Consider the following 19007-nt stretch of genomic DNA (forward strand, 5'->3'; position numbering starts at 1 on the left):
TCTTACCAAGTGACTTGGAAAGGATCCACCTCTACCTCACGTAGACTCTCCACTGGTGTCCCTCAAGGCTCGGTGCTAGGTCCTCTCCTTTTCTCCCTCTACACGAGATCACTTGGTGAGGTCATTTCCTCACATGGATTATCCTACGACTGCTATGCCGACAACACACAATCCTCTTCTCCTTTCCTCCCTTTGATCTACATGCTGCTTCCAAAATCTCTGCATGTCTAACAGACATCTCTTCTTGGATGGCAGCACATCACCTCTAATTCAATCTCACCAAAACTGAACTAATATTCATTCCAGCAGATTCTTCACCACATCAGGATCTTGCTATTTATCTGGACAACTCACAGCTCTCTCCTTCTACAAGAGCCCGCAACCTTGGAGTAACAACAGGCAACCAACTCTCCTTCTCAACTCACATCAGCAACCTTTCCCGCTCATGTAGATTCCTTCTCTACAATATCAGATGAATCCGCCCTTATCTGTCAACCCAGGCCACCCAACTACTGGTTCAGTCCTTAGTAATGTCCCTCCACTGGCTCCCAGTAGCTGCACGCATCAGGTTCAAAATACTGATGCCGGCCTACAAAGCCCAACATGGAGTAGCACCATCCTACCTCACAGCCCTTATTACACCTCACACTGCACCTCGTTTACTCCGAGCTTCCAGTACTGCTCACCTGGTCCCTCCATCACTAAAGGTAAAAGGAAAACATTCATCTAGACTCTTCTCCATCTTGGCCCCTCGGTGGTGGAATGAACTTCCCCTCAAGGTCAGAACAGCTCAGTCACTGAGCACCTTCAAACGACAGCTCAAGACCTTCCTCTTTAAAGAATATTAAGATTAACTTGTAAATTTCTTATTGTAGAACTTTTGTACAGAATCTACAACAGAGTGAATAAAATATTGTATTCATAGTTGGGAGTCCTAGTGAATCAGAATTGATCTCTTCATCGATGGTAACTTGAAAGCACGTTGTAAGTCGCTCTGGATAAGGGTGTCTGCCAAATGCCGTAAATGTAAATGTAATGTAAATGTGTATGTTCTCGGCCCTTAAAACCTCAACACTGAAAGTCATCACAACCACCATGAAGGGCACAAGAAATGTCTGTTATCAGTCGTACAAACATATTACGTATTTGTACTAAAGCAATGTGAAGCACTATATACCATCCTGAATTGTGTTTGAATTTATACACATGAATATTGACAGGTTTATTTGTCAGTCTAAATGTGTTCAAAATTATTCTCTGCTTTTTGTAACTGTATGAACATCTTGATGACTGCTAGTTCTTGTTTTATTTTTTCTTTATTTGTGTAAATAAAATAATAATATTGCATTGTTTTCTGTATCCTTGAACTTCACTTGTAGCAGAGGTAGGGGAACTTCTACACATTTCTAACCCAACTATGTTTCCAGTCTCAGTCAAGAGAATTTCTGTGATGCTTGCCTTGGTTTTCTGTTCCTCACACTCAGCCGCTTCTCCTTCCATGAGCTCCATCTTCCTCTAACTGGTCTGATTATTGCTGTTCAGAGCTCCCTGAGTACCTGGCTGCTTCAGTTCCAGTGGTAACTATGGTTCTCCTGTAGAGGGGAGTTCTGTGGTTCTTGTGCCGTCCTCCTTGTTTTGGGGATTGTGGAGTGTAGTGATCAGAATTGTAATTTGGTTGCTGTTGGACTATCCAGTCAAAGTTCCTAGTTTGTCACTTGGACAGTCTTGCATCTCACTGTCCCACCAAAGAACTGAGTAGGTGCGCTGCCTGTTCATCATTTTTATTGCATGGTATGGAGTTGGGAGTGATCTGCAAAACTATCATACACTTTGTTATTTCCTATTGCAGTCTGTGGTAATTTGACTCTCTGTGATTTTATGTTAACTGTTCCTTTTACTTGGAATGATCATACAATTTACATGTTTTAGTGGATTTGAGAAAATCCTAAATATTGTGTTTATAATTATTCCACCCATGAAACAGTTCACCCTATTAGTAGCCTTTAGTAACTCCTCATTATTAACTTTTATTACGGCCTCTAAGACAATGTATGTGTACATTTTTACTTGCCAGATAATGTTTATTACTGAGAGGTTAATTATTATTTTCACACTGATGCAAGCAACTTTTAATAAACCAAAGAATTCTAGATTATTTTCTGTTAGGTGCCCCAACAAAGTATCTTCTTAAAAGCTTTATTTGTTCCCCACGGCAACTACAGTGCGTCTGGGGTCAACTTTGAAAGCTCTTCCCTCTGCTTCTGGTCAAAGGAAGGTCATCAGCACATTGACAAAGATGAATGCAGCGCTGGTAAGAGAGAGAAATACCATCATTATTTATTTACAGACCAACAAATAAGGTTGTGCATGCATATACTGTATAAGTTCCATCAAAACTTAAACTAACCTGTTTCAGGCTTCCTTTTCCAGTACACAGCAAGTAGACAGCCAGTACTGGTACCCGCCAAGCCAGACGACAGTGTCATCATCCAGCCCAGCACATTAACCCACCCCGGGTATGTGTAGGTTCGGTTAATGTCAGGGGTTTGTAATTGGCCAAGGAGCCAATTAAAGATACCTGGGGAAAGAAGGACAGTATGGCATTACATTTACATTTACATTTACATTTATGGCATTTGGCAGACGCCCTTATCCAGAGCGACTTACAACGTGCTTTCAAGTTACCATCGATGAAGAGATCAATTCCGGTTCACTAGGACCCCCAACTATGAATACATCTATTTAATTCACTCTGTTGTAGATTCTGTACACAAAGTTCGACAACAAGAAAATTACAATTTAATCTAAATATTCTTTAAAGAGGAAGGTCTTGAGCTGTCGTTTGAAAATACTCAGTGACTGAGCTGTTCTGACCTCAAGGGGAAGTTCATTCCACCACCGAGGGGCCAAGACAGAGAAGAGTCTAGATGAAGAGTCTAGGCATAATTTAAACTCTGTAGTGTAGTGGTTTTCGCATTCGCCTAACACGCGAAAGGTCTTTGGTTCGATACCGGGCAGAAAAAAAACTCTTTCTTGTGCAGTGGTGACCTAGTGGGTAAGGTAGTGGACCAGTAAATCGGGAAGGTTTCTGGTTCGAATCCCAAACCACCAAGGTGCCACTGAGCAAAGTACCGTTCCCACTGTGTACCCCAGTACTGTGCTGTGTTTCACAATGACAATCACTTCACTTTCAATTTCACAAATAAATTCAGGACTCTTAGACAAATGCAGATGCAATTTTTAGGCACCCATTTTTTACAGTAAAGGCCATGCACAGATATGCAAGAAATCAATATGTTCTTTGTGACAGATAACATATTAGTAGAGCAATGACAAAAACAGCAGTCACCATGTACGGTTTGGAAAATATAATAGAAAATTGAAAGTGAAGTGACTGTCATTGTGAAACACTGCAGCACAGCACACACTGCAAATTTCTTTGCATTTAACCATCACTCGTAGTGAGCATTGGGCAGCCATGAAAGGCACCCAAGGAGCAGTGTGTGGGGGATGGGACTTTTGCTCAGTTGCACCTCAGTGGCACCTTGGCAGTGAAGGATTCTAACTGGCAACCTTCTGATTACGGGTCCATTTCTTTACCTGCTAGACCACCACTGACCCTCAGGGTTAAGTGTCTTGCTCAAGGACTCAATGGTAGTAAGTGGGGTTTGAACCTGGATCTTCTGTTACCCACTAAGCTAATATTGAATTAGGTCATTATCCATGTCAACAAAGACTAGACTAAAAAAATCAGTCATTAAACGCAGCCTCATGCTGATATATTTCCAACTGTAACTCACTGTGCATACTAGTGGTGTCAAATAGCGCCAGCAGAGACTGAAGAAGCGGCTGGGTCTCACTCCTGCCATGTCTTCAATAATATCACACATGCGCTCTGCTCCTGGTAGATGGAAAGGCACAATATTTTTTTATTTTAATGACAAGTTTACTTCAGGTTTTGGCAAGTGTATTTAACAATAAAAAACTGAGAATGCCATGTACATAAGTGATGCTGTGAATACTTTATGGATGCACTGTATATACAACATAAGGACTGTCTAAGATTTTACTGCATGAGTTATTATTTACCAAATATCCAGCCCATTATCAGACACTGAAGACCAGAGAGGAAGAGCACAGAGGATCCATTTATGCTATAGTAATCAAAGACCTGCAGGACATAAATCCCACCCTGCAGAGAAAATGCTTATTAAATAATAGACACAAATCACTACAATCAGTTGAACTTAATACTTTATATTTGGTTCTTTGAACACCTCTGTAATCATTAGGATACTTATGCTGAAGCAGAAGAGGCTGAAGACCAGCAGTAAAAGTTCTCTGCGTCCAGGTCTGCGCAGCACAGTGGGAACCAGGTCGATCACTGACACGATCACCACTTCAATCATGAAAAACTAGAATTTATGCATCCAACAGTTAATATCTGTTGTTTGTTTGTTTGTTTTTTCTTTTTGTTTGTGTACGTTCATATTTTGATGCCACCTGTGAATCCAGGCCAAGCAATATAATCATGATGAAGAAGCATATCGCCCACAGCTGGGGTAAAGGCATCATGGCCACTGCCTGAGGGTACGCAATGAATGCCAGACCAGGACCTGTAAGAAGAAAAAAGTTATTCATGTAGCCACAAGCATAATTAATTTTAAACATTATTGATTACTTGTATTGTTTGTTTTATATAGATACTCCCAAGCCATTATAAGTACAGTACCTGACTCTGCAACTTCTGCAATGCCAACATTGTATTCATGAGCCATGAAGCCCAGCACTGAAAATACTGCAAATCCAGCCACCAAACTGGTAGCAGCGTTCAACAAACAGAGCCAAAAACAGTTCCTGCCAGAGAGGTTCGAATTAAGGATGCTAACTTAGGTGTGGGGTGTGGTTTGATTTGAGTGAAATGGTTCTAAATCATACCTGTAGCAGTTGGTGTTGTATGGATTGTAGCTCCCCAGTGAAACCAGCCCTCCTCCACCCACACTGAAGGAGAAGAAGACCTGAGTTACAGCCTCCATCCACACCTGCATGAAAACACATGGACCTGTTTACCAGAATCCTAATATGATTGTGAACAACTACAGACCAGTGTCTCATCTCTTCTAAAGTCCTTGAGTGCAGTGTCAACAATCAGCTATCACTTCATCTGTCTCAGTACAACATCCTATATCCCAACCATTCTGGCTTCAGAGCAGGTCATTCTGCATAGACAGCCCTTCTGGCAATTTCTGAGAAACTACATGCGGCCAGAATCAGCAAAACTCTCATTGGTCCTTATTCTCCTCGACCTCTCTGCAGCATTACATTTAACCACAAGACTCTCCTGTCCATCTTGAAGAGACTTGAAATTCGAGTTTCACATTGAAATGGTTTGTTTCCTAGCTTGACGAGTAATCTTACCAAGTGACTTGGAAAGGATCTACATCTACATCACACAGACTCTAAACTGGTGACCCTCAGAGCTCAGTACTTGGTCCTCACCTTTTCGCCCTCTACACAAGATCACTTGGTGAGGTAAGTTCCTCACAAGGGCTATCCAACCATTGCTATGCCCATGACATTCTAATTTCCTCCCTCTGATGTACATGCTGTTTAACTGACATTTTATCTTAGATGGTAGCCCATCACCTAAAACTCAATCCCCACCAAACAGAACTAATATCCATTCCAGCAGATTCTTCACCTCACCAGGATCTTGCTATCTGAACAATTTTCAGATCTCTCCTTCTACAACTGCACGCAACCTTGCAGTAACTACAGTCAACCAACTCTCCCTCTGGACCTACATCACCAATAATTCCCACTCACGCAGATTGCTTCTCTACGGATATATCCAAAGGATCCGCTCTTATTTGTCAACACAGGCCACTAAGATACTTTTCAGACCCTAGTAACCTCATGACTGGATTACTGGAACTCTCTTCTGACTGCCATCTGGCCTCTCCAACTAATACAGAATGCAACAGCATGACTGATCTTCAAACCTTCCCAAATTCTCCCACAACACCCCACTTCTACTGATGCTGGCCTACAAAGCCAACATGGAGTAACACCATCCTACCTCACAGCCCTTATTACACCTCACATTATCCGACCCTCCAGTACTGCTCGCTTGGTCCCTCCACCACTGATGGTACAAGGAAGACTCTTCTCTGTCTTGACCCCTAGGTGGTGGAATAAACTTCCCCTCAGGTCAGAACAGCACAGTCACTGGTATTTTCAAATTCCTCTTTAAACAATACTATATTGTTTATTATAGTCTGACTTATGGAAGTTAAAAACTTTTTTTTATGGCTGGGAATAATGAATGCAAACTGTCAAGGTCCCGCTCAAGGTCCGAGCAATGATTCAGAATAACAACCATGGGGTTTGTGAGATTTGCATTTTATGTTGGAAAAAGTTCTGGTTTGAATCCTTTGAAACTGACATCTCATACAGGTTGTTCAAAGTAACCTGAGGCTCTAGAAGCAGGGTGAGGTCAGGCTTCAGATAGTACACAATCCCTGCAGGGCACCAGGTAGAGTCAACCCTCTGATCAGCAACACCAGCAGCATCACGTATGGGAAAGTGGCTGTAAAATACACCACCTGAAAATAGAGATACAGCATTTTAGGGTTGATCCCCCGTCTTGTGAAAGTTTCTTCCTGTCTGCACGACCCTGTCTCACTCTGTCTAATTGCTAGAAATTAAAATTCTTGTAGTCTTTGAAAGTTTACTACTGTTTAATTTTCACATTTGAATCCTAAACACCAACCTTTCCTGTAGACTTCACACCTTTCCAAATGCAGAAATAACAAATGACCCACATGGCAATGGCGCAGAGGAGGATCTCCCACCGAACACTGCCCAGCTCCTCAATACCACCTGAGATCGCCAGCACACGCCGTCTGGAGATACGTTGTTTGTTAGAATATCTGAATTCTGTTTGCATTCTCAATGTTATAAAAGATTCCTTCAGTGTTTGACTTTAAAAACTTACTCCCAGAATTCAGTTGCTGGGGAGGTCGAGTTGGTGTTTATAGTCTGGTTATATTTGTTCAGTGTGTCGAAGTCCTCACAACTTTCTACAGGAAGTGAAATATATTTTAGTTCATTATTCTTAATTTCTTGAAGCTGTTGCACTACTGTTATGCTGCTGTTGTTACCCATGCCAAGGTGTAGTCAGTGTTCATACCTGTGTTCCAGGTGTGGCCACAGCTGGCCCAGGGCAGTTTGGCATAGAAAGAGAAGCACAGGTACAGAAGTGCCCAGGCAAGGATGATGACGTAAGCCATGCAGCTATAGACCCTCATTATAACACCTGTGTAGCCGATCCCTTAGAGAACAACAGGATTTGTATTGTTTCTCATGAACGTTAGACTACGTTCTTCAAATCTCAAAATCTAGGAATCCTTGAATATATTGACCTGAACAGATGAGAAAGTTTTTTTCCCCACTCACCCTCAGCAATTGGGCACAACTTATGCCAGCAGGTGATGCTTGCTTGCTGTGTGTACTGACCCATGGCAATCTCCAAAAGAAACAGGGGGATCCCACAGGTCACCACAACCACCACATAGGGCACCAAAAAAGCACCTTGAAAACAAAATTTATTACAAATAAGAATTCATTACATAAGAAACATTTAACAAAATGTTTCTTGTGTTGTTCGTTTGTGTGTACATAAGGTAAAAGTTGTGGTTATGAAACATGATACTTAAATGTTTATACATTACTGCATCGTAAACTATACAGTCCTTGTGGTATAGACTACAGTAACAAGATTAGTGTAAAATAAAGCAGTTCAATATATCTCAGTGTATCTTGTACATAACTTAGACTTACCTCCACCATTTCTGTAGCAGAGATATGGGAATCTCCAAACATTTCCTAATCCAACTATGTTCCCTGCGACAACCAGGAGAAATTCTATATTGCTATTCCATTGCCCTCTTTCTTCAATTTTCTTTCTTCTTACCCTTAACCTCTTCACAGTTCACAATTTCCATCTTCCTTTGTCTGGCCTGGTCTCAGCTCCCTGTTCCTGATCTCAATGCTTTGCCAGTCAGAAATTAATTAAATCTACGTGTGTTCCAGGTGTGGTCACAGCTTGCCCAGGGCAGTTTGTCATGGAAGGAGAAGCACAGGTACAGAAGTGCCCAGACAAGGATGACTTGACATGTTGTGCAACTGTGGTTCTTATAATAACACCTGTATGTGATTTATTCATATAATAATTCATAATAAAAAAACACACAAACCTTCACAGTGTTTATATATTGAGGAACAGTTTGTTCTGCACTCACCCTGAACAATTGGGCATCAGGTGATGCTTGCTTGCTGTGTGTACTGGCCCATCACAAGCTCCAGAAGAAACATGGGGATTGCACAAATCACCAGAACCACCATATATAATGCATGTAAGGAAGGAACCTCCACGTTCTGTTTACTTTTTGTGCTTCCACCAATATAGATCAAACAAACACCAGGTGCAGTGACGAAAAAAGGTGCAGGTTTATTTACAGTGCGGTCAGTGCTCAAAAAAAAAAATACTTAAGATAAACAAAAATACACCACAACATAGGCAACAATATGATATGATACCCCATATGAACAAAAGATGTAGTTTCACAGCGAGCTGTTGCACTAATGCTACCCAGTCACTGAACCACCAACCTGACCTTGACCCACACGAAGACCTTCGGCTTACTGTCCCTTTAAATACACCCCACATTCAAAGCCTAAATTGGTGAGCTCAATATGGCATTCACAATATATATATTCAATATATTCAAGTATATTGTATTATTCAATATACCATTTTATAAGACAAAGGACATGACTCAAATCATACAAAGAACACATATACATTATCAAAATAAACACAGCAGACAAACACTACATTAAACACACATTTCCCCTGTCCCAAGACTATAAAGGCACTGTTCTCATAGGGTGCATGTTTCCATGGAAAACATTTATGCTGCCGAACCAGGAAAACCACGGTGAAAACATGAATGGTGTGTATGCGTAATTGTGCGGAACTATGGATGGATAATGAAGCCGAAGCAGTGTGTACCTCACTGTTCGCTAGGATGGTTAATAATAAGTAAATAAATAAATGAAACTGGCAACCTACAGTGTGTTGTGTTTATTTGAGAATTTGAGTGATGTGTGATGTGTCATCGGCGCACATGCAGAAAACAGACTTTACATAACATAAGCACATAATACATTTACAACATGCACCATACAGATGAAAAGTGCCCACGCTTTTTACATGGCACCTGGAACGCACCTCAAAATACAGTCTATCCAGTCACTTCATGCAGACATTTTGCAAGTGTAATGCATTTAAATACGTGGTCTGTTTCTTAGTTGTACAAACATCTTATCATATTAGAAATGTCTACTGTAGCTCTTTGTACTAAAGCAATGTGAAGCTATACCAGTCATGGCGAGGAAGTAGATCTGGAACGACGGCTGGACATGGCGAGGAAGAAGGACGTATACGCACGACGTCACGAAACAGGGGTTTAGTACATGGTGAACAGCACAGTGGTAACAATGATGCCTCTTGAGACTGTAATATATTATTGCAGTAACAAAGAAAACATTTTAATTACTGGCTCTTGCTGTGTAAAGAGTTGTTCTTGTGGAAAACATTCCTCCACCGTTCTTGTAGCAGAGGTAGGGGAACCTCACCCTCCTCTGACTGGTCTGATTATGGACTGCAATGTCAGCATTGACATTGACTAAGCTACACTTTGAACCAAAACAGACCTTCTGACAATACACTAATTGTCAAAGCACAATGCAAGTGTTTGTCTTTTAGAAGGTGACAAACCAATAAAAAACGTGGTCTTCACTCTTAGAAGTGAAATCTATCTAATCTTTAGATAGTGATTTAATGTAGAAATTGTCAGGATCCGGTCCGAAATGGGGGTTACTCCGGTCCAGGATCCGGACCGGAGTTTCATTGTTGTCATGTGTAATGTTCCCTAATCGTTTTCACCTGTGTTAATTGTATAAAGCTGCCCTGTTCGTTTCTGTCCGCTGTCAGGTCTTTGAAGTTATGTTCCGTGTTCACTAGTGTCTTCGTCTCGGATGTCTCCCCTGTCCTGTGATTCACCATTAAACCCCTGGTCCGTGATGTCAGGTGAAAGCGTCCTCCATGCCTTGTCATTCCTCGTCACTCTTCGTCCTCCTCTCCGTTTCACGCCGCCGCGTCATGCCCGCATGGACGTGACAGAAAATGTGTGCTTTGACATCAACATCAACAGGGTTTTTTGAGTTTAGTGATACTTGCATGTGGCTTGTGAGCTCATAGTGTTTGGATGCACACAAGGCTAACAAATTGAATAAAAGTGCATTTATTTACAGTGGACGTATGTACAAGTAATCAAGGAGACACACAATACTAATGCCCAACAAAGTGAGGGAGCTATTAGGGGACACTAACAAACGATTCAGTATGAAGTGGTGATTATTGGTGAAATAATTTGTATGAAGAATTCATATTAGTATTCCTGAGATATCGAATGTCCCAAAGCAAAATATCTGCCTTTGCAGGCTTGCAAACATGCTACTTTACATAATGTATTATCACTCATTCAAAAGATCTATTCAGCTAAAAAGTATAGTTTTATACAAAATATATTTATATACCTATGTAATTAATTGTGTAAAGACTCACACAGAAAGTCTTCACACTTGTCTTTATTTGCCACGAATGTGCAAAAGCTGATTGAAAATGTTCAGCACACCTCTTCCTGTAGCAGACAAAAAAAAATGACCAGGCTCAGCAGTGCTCCTGACGTCGGACTGGCTGCTCCGTTCTTCTGTTGCCAGGCCCTCTGCAGGCTGGAGGTCAGAAGACAGCGGCGCATGTTTCCCGCTCGGTCCCACACCAGCAGCTCCGCTCTGGACGCACAGCAGCTGGAGGTGTAGCTCAGTCTCAGAGGCCTGTTCCTGGACCAGTCTGAAACGTTCACAGCGGGGTCATCCTGCACCAGCTGACTTTCTTTCACAGGCTCCTTCATGTGCTGCTCGTGATGGCCCTGGGACACTGGGTCCTCATGGAAGAGCAACAGGGTACCGTCCCCCTTTGAGAGCTGAACAGCAGCCAGACCAGCATAACCGCGGTCTGTCACAGCCAGGGTAACGCTCCAGTTGCCCCGAGAGCACTGCTGGGGACAGGTGTTCTCAACAAGTATCGCTGAACAGGAGGGAGGTGATGTGTCAGGTTCCTGTTTTAACACAGAATACCTTGTCACTGCTACTGTTTTTGTGTTTCTTTACTATAATATGTTGTAGTATACAGTACAGGCCAAAAGTTTGGATGCACCTTCTCATTCAATGTGTTTTCTTTATTTTCATGACCATTTACGTTGGTAGATTCTCACTGAAGGCATCAAAACTATGAATGAACACATGTGGAGTTATGTTCTTAACAAAAAAAGGTGAAATAACTGAACACATGTTTTATATTCTAGTTTCTTCAAAATAGCCGCCCTTTGCTGTGATTACTGCTTTGCACACTCTTGGCATTCTCTCGATGAGCTTCAAGAGATCGTCACCTGAAATGTTTTTTCCTCCACTTTTTGTTAAGTACATAACTCCACATGTGTTCATTCATAGTTTTGATGCCTTCAGTGAGAATCTACCAACGTAAATGGTCATGAAAATAAAGAAAACACAACTTTTGGCCTGTACTGTATATTATAGTAAAGTGTTGTAATAAAAGTATTAAAGTATTATAATATATATACAATTCTTCCAACCAGACAACCATTGTCGCAAACGCAAAAAGAAGAAGCCAAAGGAAGAAGATATTGCTTGTGCCAGTGCACCTATACTTACCAGTGGAATCACAGTTAGATGGACGACAGCATAATTTGAGTCAGCAGAGTCCAGTGCTCGGATCATAAGGGTCAAGGTGACAGCCACTCCAGCCTCAGCATTCCTCGGAGTTTTCAGCTCTACCTCCCCCCCTCTTGGACGCTCTTTTATGAATAAAGAACCTAAAAGACAAAGTAGGCAAAAATGATTGGTTTGATGGGTACGGTCATTTCTATACGTGCATGCACAATTCTATGTGAAGGGAGCTTTTTAGGATTCCAAAATGATACCAGGCATAACAAATACACTGAACCCCAGAAAGAAGCTGAAAACATTGCACTGATTATTGAGGACCTTTATAAACCAGCCATTGGAGACGCATGTGTAATAGGGCAGGGTTGTGTCAGGAAGAGCGTCCAGCACAATGATCCAGCACAATGATTTTTGCCAAATCAGTTGTGTGGACAGCCAGTTGATCTGCTGTGGCAACCCTTAACAGAACGACGTTGCAAACCTTTATGCAAAAGTCCTGGTACCAAGTCACCAACCCAGGTGAACTAAGCCTTGATTCGATGAGCAAGGTAAATTCAAACCATTTTAAAAACCTGGATTTGGTGGCCCCCGAGTGCTTGATATAAGAAGCACAGATTTAAGCTATTGTGTTTCACACACAGGTGAAGTGTGGATGCATATTTGAGTTTGACTCACCTGTGGGGACCCATACGTGTGAGATAGCCACGGTTGTCCTCGGCAGACAGTGTGAACGTGCGAGCAGGGCCGTGATTCCACACATTGAAGGGTACAGCTGACCTGTGGCCAGGAACCAAACGTGGCATGTAGAGAACCTGGAGAGCATCCAGGTTTTAAAGAAAAAGACAAGAGGCTAATTCAGGGGTGGGCAAACTGTTTGGCTCAGGGCCCAAATTGACGTTTAATATTTGACAGACGGGCCAGCACCATATGCATACATATCAGACATACACATAAAAAGGACAGCGATTTATTATCAAACATCTTTTACTGTTTCAAACCTATATAAACGCGTCCTGAACCTGGTGACTATTCATCCTAACTGCTTGCCATTCATGACCATGTAAAAAAAGTGTAAAGAAGATCTTCAGCTCTATCTGTGACTTGTGCGCCACCTGGTGTAACGCCAAGCATTACAGGAAAATGTCAAACTAATGCCGTTATAATTAAGGGCAATTCAGCACCAATGAATAAAAAAATGTTTTCTTACAAAAAGCATTCATATTTTCACATGTTCACATTCATATGTTGGGGGTTAAATTACCTGTATCTGAACATGTGTAGGCTGGATCATCTCTGTCGACACCCTCTCCAGCCTGTTCCCTTTCCCATCAGCGCCAGACAGACGAAGACTGAAAGGCTCTCTTGGCACAGCGCTTATTCGACCCACCAGCTCCTCCTCAGAAGACCACCAGGATGAGGACGAATTCAGTAGCACTGACTGCAAGCTTACACCAGTGGCCCCCAGAAGAGTCACGTGACTGAAGGTCGGCTCTTCATATGGAGAAAGGCCAGTTACGGCGAGCACCAGAAAGACCGGAAGACCTGAATGGAGGCAAAACCAAAAACGAAGAGCACCGTTCAACATTTTACATTCATTTACATGCCAACTGGTGGTTCTAAATTAATGTTGGTGCATAATATTATATTATGGTTAGCATTGACACACCTGCTATGGGACTGCCCTCAACTTTTGCCAGTCCTGGATGGGTTTTATTGGCCTCTAAAGCAAAGTAATAAATGAAGTCCAAACTGCTGTCACCTAAAAAAACAGCATAAATGTAAAACACATCATAAATACAATTGGTTCTATATGCATACATGATGCTCATCTTCTGTGCACTCACCCAGGATATTGAAGGTGACTGGACCCCTGGCTTTGGCACTAATTATCCACTGCCCAGATTCAATTGGGGGTCGTAGGATAACCCGATGCAGGCCTTGCAACTGCTCCAGCTCTGCCAAAGGATCCGGGGGACCAGGCAGCACCTGACTTCGCCCTGACAGATGGACAGTAGGTTTGCTCACATTTTCTATTCGGGCCATGGAGGGTGTGTGTGTTTTGCACATCCGAGTTACATTTGTGTTCCCATTACCTGTGGGGCTGTGGAGGGTGAGGTGTGACAAAGTTCCAGTCACATGCACGGTAACCGCCTTCATGTTGCTGTCCACCCGAAACGAGTGAGAGGATGAAGAGTCACTCTCAGCATGCAGCAGGGTCACCTATACGGACAGAGGTGGTAACAGTCTTCTGTCCTTTCACCACCAATGTAGGTTATTTTCATTGAGTGTATGTGAACAGATTTCGACATTAAAAAAAGGTGTGGGATGCAATATAGTAGGAGTCAAAAGTTCGGACACACCTACTAATTTATGGGTCTTGCATTTTTTTAGATTATAGAATTAAACTGAAGACACTGGACTATGAAAAAAACACATAAGCACATAAGTTAGACCACGTGTCTGGTTTCCAACATTCCTGAAGGTTTGTTGATGATGACAATAGTGAACAAAGCAGGCATGAAGGTAAAAAGGTAGAGTAGCTGTGTGTTTTTTAAAGGCATCAGATTGACAGGTACAATTAAAGAGTAGTCTGGAGTATTGACTTTTGGAGACCACAAGGGGGCCACAATATAAAACTATATGCTTTACATAATTTAACGTGAAGTGGTTATGATACACTGCGGCACAGCACACAACGAAATGTGTCCTCTGCTTTTTAACCCATCACCCTTGGTGAGCAGTGGGCAGCCATGACAGGCACCCGGGGAGCAGTGTGTGGGGACGGTGGTTTGCACAGTGGCAGATCAGGATTCGAACCTGCAACCTTCTGATTACGGGTCCGCTTCAATAAGCGCTAGGCCACCACTGCCCCATTGGTCCCTGTACTCACAATGCATGTTCACAAGCTGTATCTGGCAATGCTTCCTGCTATGACACTGAATGCCAGTTTTCTTGTTGTTGTTTTTATTGATAATAGTGATCGATATCTATAACCATACAGGATGGTTAAAGTCTGTACAGGATATCAGTCTGGTTGAACATGACACTTACCCTTGAACTGCAGTCTCCAAATATTTATAAATCTCACAAGAATCAGATATTGTAATACTATTTTTTACATAATGTAACGTACTGCACCTTTCTGGCAGCGATGCTGTCCTGGACAATGGCAGACACCTTATGAATGTCTGTATTGGAAGTGAAGACGGTAAGACCGCCGGACGCTGCGGACAGGGCAGTGTAGAGAGAGAAGCGGTCAGGAGAAAGAACCTGCCTCCTGATCCGTCTGTCTGCACGACTCAAGTCTTCAGTCAGGAGGAAGGTCACCTGGAGGAGGGAGGCAGACTCTCGACTGAGGCTCTCAGTTTCTTAACTGCAGCCAACTTAATAAAAATGTTGAATGCTTGTTCTTTTATTAAACAATTTTTTTCATTTAAATTTAATTGTAGAATTCATGTATAATTATGACATTGTGTGCCGGCATGGTGTGAAATAGCATTAAGTACCTTGCTCTGTTTTTCTAGAGAGAGGGCCTTGACTGCATCATAAAGGTGGGCGTCTTTAGGAGAGGCATCAGTGAACACAAAGATTTCAGACAGCGGCGGGCTGTGCATCAATGCCAGCTGGAAAAATGTCAGCCTTAAATCCCACGTTACGTTTACAACACGAAGCGGTCCTTTCAGAGGGTTAGAGACACTGCACGCTTGTCCCATGGTTACCTGAATGGCTGTGAGACACATCTCCGGCTCATCCCCTCCCCCCAGTGCTGTTAACTCCTGCAAGTGGTACAGGAACTGCTCGGGGTCTTCGGTCTCATAGACCGGGCCCACGGCTGAGAAATAAATACGTACGTGGCTTTTAAAATCGCCCACAGGTTTTTGGATGTTTAAACGAGAAAAATGGAGGACTGTGCTTCTCACTGGGGTCGTGGAAGGGCACCAGGATGAAGGTGCCAGGCTGGCTGTTGGTGCTGTCGCTGTTGCGGGCCTGGATGATGGAGTAGGCTCGCAGTCGGGCGGCGGAGATCTCCTCGAACATGCTGCCCGTGGTGTCCATGACGAACACCAGAGCCGGTGGCTGCTTCACGCTGAAGAGCCTGCAGACACACAGCTGACATTGAGCTTCATTCTCACTTAAGCCCACGTGTGATCAAATTTCATTCAACTTGCTTCTCCGTAGTTAACCCCCTTATTTAGGGGGGCGCAACCTCTGACCTGAGAAAGCTCTTGGCCCCTATTGCATCCCGGAGGTCTCTCAGCACTGCTAGGGTTGCCATGGTTGCGAGGTGGGCAGCCTCCACATGTAAATAATGGTGGGGGGAGAAAAAAGGTGACGTGCTGTCTTTATTGATGCCCCCTTGGGCTTCCCGGTGACGACTGCTGTCCAGAAGTCCACCGTGACTGCACTTCCCTGAAGAAACCTCACAGTCACTTCAGTGATACACATTAAATGTGACATGGTAAATACGGATACATGAACTTGGATAAATTGGATGGATACCTGCTGGCTTGGCTGGAAATGAGCTGAAGTAACCTGTGGTTAGAAGCGGGTGACCCGTGGACAGTTTGAGGAGATTATCCTTACAGGTGAGTCCATGGCATTCAGAGCATGTGGGGGTGTCCTCTGTGATGGAAAATAAATGATGACCCACGGCTCACAGACTGTTGTTGGTTCTGCAGGCTGTTCTACAGGACGCCATATTTAGATAAATGGATTTCTAGGACAGAGGTTCTGAACTGGTTTTGTTTCAGAAACCAGATTTTTATTATGGGCAAAACCCTGTTATAATTTTACTTTATCTTGCTTAGCCACATGCACTGACCTGAGGCTATGGGCATGGCAGGTTCCTTGGGGTTCAGCAGATGCAGGTAGATTGAACGCTGACCCATTTCCACCCAGTTACTGTGGCTGTAGAAATCCTGCATTTTGGCAAAAAGAACATATTTCTCACTTAACTCATGTCTGTTATAATATATCTATTTATAATATATCTATTTAAGGGACCTTGAACCTGTAGAGAATGAAAGAGCTGCCCAAGGTTGTGCCGAGCACCCTGATACTCCTTGGCTTTTGCCAGCAGGACAGTCTGGGCCCAGAATTCCCGCAGCATCTCCATGGCACCTTCTACTCGCTCTGAGTCAAAGTGATAGACCGGGTCGGACCGGGTGGAGCTCAGGAAATCCATGGCTGCATTGGAGTGGACCACTTCTCTGACGGAACGCCAGAATCCCCGACCCAATCCAGCCTGAGTGCCAAATTTAAGAAAAATCGCCAGTTACTAATTTCTAATTTGAAATATTTGTTTGAGATTATTTGTTAGCAACTGTACCTGGTCGTGGATGTCTGAATGGTGTTGTCCTGGCAACATGCTCAGTGTTTCCATGGTTACATTGAGAACTGCTTGTTCCGTCATGTACTGATGTGTGTAAGAGTCCCAGGAGAGAGTCAGGACCTGGGACCAGAAGTTGGGTAGGAAGGCGTGGCATTTTGACAGCACCAGCAGCTGAACTGCCAGGGAAGCCAGACCAATCCTGACCTGTGTTCCTCCACCACCACGCAGCCTTCGCCAGGACATCAGAGCTGTGACATGGGTGGAACGGACCACATCACACCTACACCACCTACCAAACAGCATGACTTTTAACTACATGGTGTAAACTGTTTCATTTAAATTATGCATTTGTAAATAATTCAGTGCATTTTTGTTTTTTCTTGTCTTTAATGTGCAGTATTGCCACTGCTGCAATTGTAGAGTGTACCTTTTCTATGCAGGTAGCCTGTGAAGAGGAGCAGATCAGAAGATCACGCCCATGTCTGTCAGATGTTTGCTAACAGGATGCGGTCTGATGCCACAGAGCGCCGGGCTGAAAGAGAAAGAAAAGTGATATTATTTTTCATGGTTCATGCTTTAGAAATCACTGCTTATCTTTACTATCACACTAGAACTGCCCTTTTGTTAAACACACAAGCTTTAGTCGGAACACTGAAGCACAGGACCTTTGAATGCCAGCAGTTAATGATAACATCTTATCTTGGAATTTACAGCATGGATGTCCTTCATTTTTACACTAAATTCAGTCTTCATTCATTTCTAGAATTTAGTGTCACAGGTCATAGCTATATAAAACACAAATCTGCACTAGATCTATAGTGGGATTGTTACGAGTGTGAAAGCCCAACTAGGTTATTGTGTTTGTCCTTTGTTAGATAACTTATGACGAATACCACTGACCTCATTTGGAAGTTTCTTTATCTATGTCAAACCTATGATCCAGTATGGCTGTGTTGCTGTACTGTATCACAAAGCTAAATGTCAGTGACAAAAGTTTTTCAATTATGTTAGTCCATAAATATCTTTTTTAGAATTTTTAGAATACAGACAGAATGAAATTAAGTTAAATCTGTTACATACGAGCATATGTGCAATGCTAAATTTACATAAATATTTAATATAACTTAATGAATGACAGTGTGTCTCTGATTTATGAGCTATTTCTATCATGCAAGAAACATGCCATTCAAACATCACCCAATTGCTTTTATGATCTGAGTTTATCTCACCTCTTCAGTCCAGAGTCGAGAAGCACGTCTGTCTTGACAGGTCTCTGCATATGCAGACCGCCTGCAGGGAAGAGACTCGCAGAGTCACGCAGTTGCCTGCAAATAGAACTCACAAGCAGCTACGGATGTACTGACTTTTTTTGCCCGAGCTGATGGCTGAGTGTCTACTCTGAAGTGAACAGGTTGGATGCAGACAGGATGGCTGTGCAGACAGCAGGCTGATGCTGAGAATGACTCACTGGGATCCGCTCGCCTCTACTCTTATTTCCCCCCCTTGTCCAGCTAGGCCCATTATTGCATGGTGGACTGGCTTCTCACAATAGGGGTGAATACATTAGCAGGGTGTTGGAGCCCAGACCACTTTCTGCAAAGTTCCCTCTCGCCCCCCCCTTACCTTCTCAGTCCCCGCTTTTCTCTTGGTAAGAAATCCATTGGGCCCATGATTACAATGAAAAGCCTCCCTTGCCCGGCCCATCCCCCAGTGGCTCCTTTATCTCAGATTTATAAAAGAAACAGGGCAAACGTGTTGCTAGCCAACAGAAGGACCCAAACTGAACCGCATTTGCTGTCTGTTT

At 42.9% G+C, this 19007-nt stretch overlaps 1 protein-coding gene and 1 pseudogene across 1 annotated transcript; both read right to left on the reverse strand.

Annotated features, from left to right (window-relative positions):
* Positions 1 to 2326: 2326 nt before the first annotated feature.
* On the reverse strand, positions 2327 to 7975 carry LOC114801603 (sodium- and chloride-dependent GABA transporter 2-like; annotated as a pseudogene).
* Positions 7976 to 10546: 2571 nt separating this feature from the next.
* Positions 10547 to 18655, reverse strand: LOC114801599 (von Willebrand factor A domain-containing protein 7-like). The gene is given in 20 exon segments (XM_028999674.1): positions 10547 to 11246; positions 11860 to 11988; positions 11990 to 12020; positions 12547 to 12683; positions 13133 to 13413; positions 13538 to 13630; positions 13716 to 13868; positions 13965 to 14091; positions 15010 to 15198; positions 15378 to 15494; positions 15591 to 15703; positions 15792 to 15967; positions 16086 to 16281; positions 16372 to 16494; positions 16694 to 16790; positions 16883 to 17116; positions 17201 to 17451; positions 17631 to 17735; positions 18104 to 18177; positions 18433 to 18655. Coding segments are annotated over 17 exon segments (2934 nt in total). The 5' UTR covers positions 17447 to 17451; positions 17631 to 17735; positions 18104 to 18177; positions 18433 to 18655; the 3' UTR covers positions 10547 to 10754.
* Between the last annotated feature and the right edge of the window lie 352 nt (positions 18656 to 19007).

This window comes from Denticeps clupeoides, chromosome 13 (assembly GCF_900700375.1).
Source record: "Denticeps clupeoides chromosome 13, fDenClu1.1, whole genome shotgun sequence".
Taxonomy (NCBI): Eukaryota; Metazoa; Chordata; class Actinopteri; order Clupeiformes; family Denticipitidae; genus Denticeps; species Denticeps clupeoides.